General features: G+C 43.7%; 1 protein-coding gene across 1 annotated transcript; it reads left to right on the top strand.

The window, feature by feature from the left end:
- The first annotated feature begins 7,753 nt into the window (after positions 1-7,753).
- Positions 7,754-8,263, top strand: LOC111912382 (uncharacterized). The gene has a single exon (XM_023908116.1). The coding sequence runs from the start codon at positions 7,754-7,756 to the stop codon at positions 8,261-8,263; it is 510 nt and encodes a 169-aa protein (XP_023763884.1).
- The last annotated feature ends 541 nt before the right edge of the window (positions 8,264-8,804 follow it).

Genomic DNA, 8,804 nt, shown 5'->3' on the forward strand with positions numbered 1-8,804 from the left:
CAATGCCTTGTAATGGAATTTATGAAACTTTTATGGTTGTAGATAACCTAGGAAATGATGTGTTGGGTATGGATTCTTCCAATAGTATGGATAAAGCATGTTTGTGGCACTGTCATCTTGGACATGTGAACAAGAAGCGCATAGCCCAACTCCAAAAGGATGGAGTGTTGGAGTCATTCGACCTTAGGGAAGATAACACGTGCGAATCTTGTTTACTTGGAAAGATGACCAAGTCACCCTTCATTGGCACTTGTGAGAGGGGTGAGGGTTTATTGGATCTTGTACATACTGATGTATGTGGGCCCTTTAGATCCGCCACAAAGGATGCGAACCGCTTCTATGTGACTTTCACCGATGATTATAGTAGATATGGGTATATTTACTTAATCAAGCACAAGTCTGAAACGTTTGAGAAGTTCAATGAGTTCAAAAATGAAGTGGAGAACCAATTGGGCAGGAAAATCAAGATGCTTCGATCTGATCGAGGAGGAGAGTACCTAAGTCTTGAATTCCACGACTATCTCAAGGAATGCAGAATAGTTTCGCAATTGACGCCACCTTGGACACCGTAGTTGAATGGTGTGGCAGAAAGGCGTAATCGAACCTTGTTAGACATGGTTCGTTCTATGATGAGTCGTGCTTCACTACCTATCTCATTCTGGGGGTATGCCTTAGAGACTGCCGCCCATATCCTTAACTAAGTCCCTACAAAGAAGGTTGCCAAAACACCTCACGAAATGTGGACAGGGAAAGCTCCCTCGTTGGCACATATCAAGGTTTAGGGTTGTGAGGTTTTCGTAAAAAGAGAAACTCACGGCAAGCTTGAACCTCGTAGTGAGAGATGTATTTTCATCGGCTACCCGTGGAAATCCTTTAGATATCTCTTCTATAGACCGAGTGACAATGTTGTCTTCGTTGCGAGAAGAGGGGTTTTCCGAGAACGAGAACTCATAAGCCTAGGAGACAGTGGGAGGCAAATCAATATTAATGAGATTCAAGAGTCGAGTGATGAAGGAACCTCGACCGCTGGCGCTCAACCCGAGGAGGAAACTCCGGTTGAACTGATTGACGAGTCCTTACCTTTTAGACGTTCCGAAAGAGTTAGAGTTCAACCCCATTTTTATGGTTTTCATATTACTACCGAAGGGGACACGTATATTAGTGATGGTACACTAATAAATCTAGATGAACCTAATAGCTATAAGGAAGCCATGGCAGGCCCAGAGTCTGCGAAATGGAAAGAGGCGATGGACAGCGAGATTCAGTCCATGTATGACAACCAAGTTTGGAATTTAGTTGACAATGTGCCCGGACGTAAGACGGTTGGGTGCAAGTGGATCTTCAAGAAGAAGACCGACATGGATGGGAATGTACACACGTATAAAGCGCGATTGGTCGCGAAGGGCTTTACTCAAACTCCCGGAGTTGACTATGATGAGACCTTCTCACCAGTTGTGAAATAAAGTCTATAAGGGTGATGTTAGCCATTGCTGCATTTCATGATTATGAGATATGGCAAATGGATGTCAGAACCGCTTTCCTTAATGGGAAGTTGGATGAGGATGTTTATATGGCTCAGCCAGAGGGTTTTGTCGATGCCAAGCTTCCCAATAGAGTGTGCAAGCTTGAGAAGTCCATTTATGGACTTAAGCAAGCATCACGCAGATGGAATCTTTGCTTTGATGAGAAAGTCAAAGAGTTTGGATTTGTATGAAGCGAAGATGAATCATGTGTCTATGTCAAAGACAGTGGGAGTATAGTTAGCTTCCTCGTTTTGTATGTCGATGACATACTGCTCATAGGAAACAACGTCCCGACTTTGCAGGAGGTTAAATCCTGGCTCGGAAAGTGCTTCGCTATGAAGGACCTCGGAGAGGCTTCCTATATTTTGGGAATAAGGATAGTCAAAGAACGAAGTAAGAGACTAATACGACTTATTCAAAATACTTACTTAGATAAGGTACTAAAACGTTTTAGTATGGAAAAGTCGAAGAAGGGAGAACTACTGATACAGAGTAATGCCAAATTGAGTAAGACTCAAAGTCCGAGTACAGAAGCTGAGATAACTGAGATGAGACGAGTACCCTACGCTTCCGCAGTTGGCTCAATCATGTACGCTATGACTTGTACTTGCCCTGATGTGGCCTTTACTTTGAGCATGGTCAGTAGATATCAAGGGAACCCTGGCAGGGCTCATTGGATTGCGGTCAAGAATATACTTAAGTACCTTTGGAGGACCAAGGAATGGTTTTTAGTCCTCGGAGGGAGTGATGACTTAAAGGTGCGAGGGTATAGTGATGCTAGCTTCCAGACCGACAGAGACAACTACCGTTCACAGTCGGGCTGGGTCTTTACCCTTAATGGAGGAGCAGTGACTTGGAAAAGTTCCAAGCAGGAAATTGTAGCTGATTCAACGTGCGAATCAGAGTACATTGCAGTGAGCGAAGCGTCAAAGGAGGCGATATGGTTAAAGAACTTCATTGGTGACCTTGGAGTTGTGCCTGCCATAAAGGAGCCTATGGAAATTTTATGTGATAATGAAGGAGCGGTTGCCTTGACCAAGGAACCAAGGGATCATGGTAGATCCTGGCATATCGACAAGAAGTATCACTTTATTAGACATCGAGTAGAAGAAGGACACCTCGTGGTTAAGAGGATATCATCAGAATATAACCCAGCAGATCCGCTTACGAAGGGACTGAGTAGGGTTAAGCACTTGCAGCACGCTAGGAGAATTGGGCTGAAAGACGATATTAGTTTAGATTAGATAGTTTTTGGAAACATGTAATAGATAAATGTAACTGGCATTTGATGATTAAATAAATGAGTATTATTTATAAGTAAATCTACTGTCTTATGTTTAACTATTCTTTCACTTTGCATGTTTTGACTTCCATAATAATTGAGTTTATTAAGAATAATCGAATTATTCAAACAATCCACAATCGTTCATATGTTGGAAGTAGTTATGAATGAAGATTGTCATGAATTGGTGTGTAGATTGTCTAAAAGGTATTAGACATAGCAAAGGTTTGCTACAACGACCATGAGTGCTTATGAACAAGTTTTGAGCATTAGAATAAACCCGCGCTTGCTGGAATCACTTTATGGAATATACCGCAAGTGATCACAAGACGATAATATCATATGGTCTTGAAACCAAGATATATGGTTTACTGTTTACTAATTGGTTGTGCATTGATAATGCGAAACCGCATCAGTAAATTGATGTCATAAAACGCATTGTTGTGTATAGTTGATTAGTGAATAAGTAAATGCATAAAAGTCGAAGTTTATCTGTTACTTTTATCCTAAGAGGGTAAAAGCGATATCACGGCCGCTCGATGATTTAATTTGACTTATATGTCGGGCCCGGTCAGGACTGAATTGATGTGTTCAATTAAGTTCTATGTCAAGTAAATCTGAGATCGAGAAACTAATTGCTAGACAATAAGTATGACAATGTTTCATGATACTGATAAGATCAGAGTTGACAGCGTCTTTGAGAGCTACGATTGCTAATCGGATTGTGTTTACATTTATAGTTATTAGACTTATCCAAGTGGGAGACTGTTGGATTAGTGTCTAAGGTTGTAACTATATTTGGTAAGTACTTGACCCGGTTGTGCATGGTCCTTTTGGATTGCCTTCACCATAGCAACTTGACAAGGTGATTTATATAGAGAGAAGAGATATTAGTATTATAGTATGATAAGAATAATATGTTAAAAGAATAATAATATTATTTGATTGATATAAGTCATAAATTAATTAGGAATTAATTTGGTGACTTAAAGAGATTAATTGAATAAAGGGGCATAAACTGTCAAATGTGTGATAGTTGTGTTTTGGGTTATTAATCCTTATAGATAATAAGGGGGGACGATTTGTAAGATAAGGATATCTTAAAATCGTCCAAGTTTATCATCTAGAAGGATCTTTGGGTTGCTTTGAGGCTAAGTTATCCAATTAGGGTTTAGGGTGAAACCCTAGGAGCTCATAGTATAAATAGATCCCTTGGGTGAGGGAAATCGGCCACTCTATGATTGAGGAAACCCTAGGGCCGACTTCTCACCTCTCTCCTTCTCTCAAATCATCCTCTTGCTAGTAGGTGTTTGTAAGCCATTAGAGGAGAGACAATTGTGACTCTAAGCTCCAAGAAAAAGAAGTTTCAAGCAAGCAACTCAAGGTATTCTTCTAGATCTGATTTCTTATGTTAATTGTTTGTTTACACTAGATCTATGAATGAAAGTCTTGGATACATTGCATGTTCAATTAGAGAAACCTAGATCCAAGCATTAGGGTTTGCATGTGCACATTGGAAAGTTCTTATGGCTCACACCCATCAGAACCCTCCATGAAGGCATGGACGGTTTCTTCATGCTTAAGGAGTTCTAGAATAGTCTTTGGTGATAAACAAGAATGTGTATAATCACTCGGTTTAAGATTATCTTGGATTAGGATTTATCTAGGGTTTCCTGACTGCACTATATAAATAGCCTAAACCCTCTAATTTTCGGCCACTTGCTTCTTGGAAGATCCAGCCGAAAATTGGAAGCCTCTCTCCTCCTTCTCAATCATCTTCTATTGCTAGTGTTGGGTTTGAACCACTAGAGGCATGACACTTGTAACACTTTCTCTCAAGGCTTCATCAAAGCAAGGATTTGAATTGTTATTACTATATAACAATAAAGGTATGATTCTTCTAACCCTAATTGTGTATTTTGATTGTATACTGGTATGCTAGGGTTTTCTATTTTTGTTGTTCAAGTTGTATGTTCAATTAGAGAAAACATAGATCAAAATTTTTAGGGTTGCATGCACACATAGGATTATATGTTTTGCATAATACCCAATAGGTACATCATGCGAGAGAGCATCACATGGAGTAGATAGGGCATAGGAGCTAGCAATCATAGATACATCAAAAGGGAGCGCATCGTGTGGAATTGATCGGGCTTAGCAGCTAGTGATTGTAGATACATCATGCAGGAAAACATCGCGTAGAATGGATCGGGCTTAGGAGCCAGCGATCATAGATAGATCACATGGTAGAGCATCGCATGGAATGGATCGGGCTTAAGAACAATATATAACGCGGGAGAGAATCACATGGAATGGATTCGGCTTAGCTACCAGCGATCATAGATACATCATGTGGGAGAGCATTACGTGGAATGGATCTAGATAAGCTACCAGCGATCATAGATATATCACACAGGAAAGAAGTGCATGGAATGGATCGGGCTTAAGAGCCAATAATCGTAGATACATCACGTGGTAAAGCATTGTGTGGAACGGATCGGGCTTAGGAACCAACAATCGTAGATACATCATGCGAGAGAGCATTACGTGGAATTGATCGGGCTTAGCTGCCAGTGATCGTAGATACATCACATGGGAGAGCATCGTGTGGAATGGATTGGGCTTAACTGCTAGTGATATTAGATACATCATTCGGGAGGGTGTTGTCTGTAATCATATAGGCAAAGGGTGCGAGCCTTTGAGCCTTGTTGGCAGAGCATGCCGCTGTAATGGAGTCGGGTTAGGAAGCCAAGTGACTTAAGGAAAAGGTACTAAACATGTTGATAACCCCAATTTTGATTTCCTAACTGATGCGAACTTGGTCTCTGTCTACTTGAACTCCGACAATGATTGCTTTGCTGCACCTGCAAGGTCACAGTGAAAACAAGTCTGTCAGCCGTTTCCCAGGAGGAGCTCCTGGAAAGACGTTCTGACAGCCAAATTAGTTGAATATTCTAGTGTTTTGATGTGTGTTATTTGGAGAAGACTACTTACCTGTCGAGGTTGTGGGTGCAGCCTTTTATATTAGGCCCTCCTCATCGTCCATACGGGACAGGATCGCCAGAGCCGATAGGATCAAGAGCGCAGATTGGAGGATCATGCTCCCCTGTCTGTCAGAGCGTTGTGATTGGTTCTGACAGTAATGCCCTAATCGTTTTCTTTTTCACTTGATTGTAACATTTTTCTTGGAGCGGGAAGTGCCCTAAGCGAGCGCAAGCCTTTCTATGGGAGCGCCTAGCTCTCAGGGGCGCTGAGCTCCGCTGGGTTTGTCCTGCTGGGCAAGCTATGCCTTGAAGCATTCTGTCGTGGCCGGGTGCGACTCTTTTTCGTGCTTGATAGGGTATATTATCACTCCCCAACCTTGATTGTTGTTTGATAACGTGCCCTAGCCAGCACGAAAGGGCCGCTCCCAGCTCAGAAGGCTGGCGCACCTGGCAGGCCAGGTCCAGTGGGCTTAGAGCCCACCAGCGCCCCTAGGGCAGGGTGCTCTAGCAAAAGGACAATCGACCGCCAAAGGCGTCCTCGCAAGAGGCTCGTGCTCGCCAAGGACACCCCAGAGCTCCATGAAAAAAGATACGGTCAGGCGACAAAGCAAGGGATCAGAGCATTACCGGCAAGATCAATGGCAACGCTCTGACAAGTAGAGGAGCACGATCCTCCAATCAGTGCCCCAGATCCTGTCGGCTCGGGAGATCCTGTATCGTACGGATGCGCAGGATCATTGAGTATAAAAGGTACAACTCATGACCCCGACAGGTAAGATGCCCTCTCCAAGCTACACTCATACACACTCTCTAAACCCTACTGACTTGACCGTTGGAGCATTTTTTTCGGAAACGCCCTTCTAGGAAATGGCTGACGACCTCTTTTCTCTATGATGTTGTAGGGGCAACTCAGGAACTGTTGCCGGAGCTTACCCAGAACGAGAGCAAGGTCGCATCATTTTACGCTATCTGGACGCGTGCCGAAGAACGAAACCAAAAGCACAAAGTTCAACAACAAAAATGGAGTCTGACAGCACCGACGGAACCAACATGGCACCAGATAGTCCGATCCGATCAATGGCACTGTTGGACGAAACACCACTGCCTTCAGCGACAAAAAGAGAAGTCCTAGACGAAGGTGGTTCAATAGTAACCGTCGAGCCACCGAGAGGTTCATAACTACGAGGATATTTTCCGCCAATAACCGCCTCCATGGCAATCATCCCAACTCAACCACCACAGCCGTCGTATATGTCATCAGTGGCGAATACCTATGCCACAGTGCTAACACCACTTCCACAGTAGACGACGGTTCAAATGACGATGCCACCAGTCACAGTACCCCATACACCATCATTCGGCTATCCAACATCAGTATAACCGACAATTCCCCAAATACCACCATTTTTCAACCTGATGATCGAAGGGCAACCACCAATCTCTCTGATGCTACTGCCATTAAACCAAATCACTAGTGCTCAACCGTTGCACCAAGCACCGATGGTCACGCAGCCAACACACTCCCTACCACCATTGGCTCAAGCCATGGCAGCCCAGCAGCCCATTTTCTTCTCTTTGCCGCCTATGACGGGCGAACCCATTGTTACTACAAACACACATCTTCAACAGTCCAGCACGAGCAACTTTCAAGCCCAAAGCCAACCCATACCCTCGAGTCATCTGCTCCAGCTTCCATTCCAACAACAAGTAATCTAAGATCCTAATCAAGGTTATCATGCATCCTACGGTAACCCAGGTGCGCAACCGTACAATGCGTTTCACCCATACAGCGCACACAGACCATTACTCATACCAAATCAAGACTGTCTTTCATGAAGTGTTACATCACCATTCGCCAAAGAACTGCTAGACTATAAGATCCAAACACAGCCAAACTCCCTAACCTGAAAACCTAAAATGGAGCCACAGATCCTGATAATCACATCGATACCTATGAGTGGACAATGACCTCACTCAAGATGGATGAGCTATTTTGGTGTACCTACTTCCCAACAACCCTTGATGGCAATGCGGGAACGTGGTTCAAGACACTCCGACAAGGAAGCATATATAACTTTGGCCAACTAAAGTACCCGTTCCTCACAAATTTCATGCAATTGCGAAAATATAAAGGCGACTCTCACTCGATCATCGGCTGCAAGAATAAGGAAGGAGAAACGATGAGGGAATATTTCACAAGGTTCACGAATGCCACGCTAGACGTCCCGGGGCATGACGAATGTCTGATAGACGGGGCCTTCACATGGGGACTCTTTCCAGGACCCTTGTCTCAAAAAATCATGGGAAAGAAACCGCAAATGCGATCCAAGTTAAAGGATAAAGTAGAACGGTACTTGAGGCAAGAGGAAAGAGAGGCAACAAAGCAGGCATACCTAAATGCCATGTCGGCTCCTACAAAGTGCTATAGCCCAACCCGTGCAGAAACGCTAAGCGGCAGCAGGCACTTCGAATGAGGGAAGCATTTGCAAGGACGTTTTAGACCGTTCACTAGAGATGACAGGCGGGGTCACCGGCCAGACGTCTATGTAGTCGCGAACAAATCACAGTCGGCGACAATGATGAAGGGATGATACTGCGAATACCACAAGAGCAAAACCCACGACATCGTTAATTGCTCGGTCCTAAAGAAAGAAATAGAGTAAAAAAATCTATAAAGGAAACCTCATTGAAATATCACGGAGCCTTCGATCCAAAATCGATGCTGAGAACACCAAGGATGCATCAAGGGAACACACCCAACCTAAGGAAATACTCATGGTACGTGTCAAGAGGGAAAGGAAGGATGAGCAGGGCGATCCGATGGGCATCATGACGCCAAACCATGGGATCACGTTCTTAGCAAGAGACCTCAGGCCTAAAGGATGGAAGGGAGATAACCCACTCATAATTCGAGCGTCCATAAAGAATGTAACTATTCACATGGTATACATCGATACAGGCAGTTCGGCGGACATAATCTATGAACATTCTTTCCGCCTCCTTCCCAATATGTGG

This window comes from Lactuca sativa, chromosome 2 (genome assembly GCF_002870075.4).
Source record: "Lactuca sativa cultivar Salinas chromosome 2, Lsat_Salinas_v11, whole genome shotgun sequence".
NCBI lineage: Eukaryota > Viridiplantae > Streptophyta > Magnoliopsida > Asterales > Asteraceae > Lactuca > Lactuca sativa.

Coding starts and splice junctions, on each gene's coding strand:
- LOC111912382 (XM_023908116.1), top strand. CDS start 7,754: ATGACCTCACTCAAGATGGATGAGCTATTTTGGTGTACCTACTTCCCA.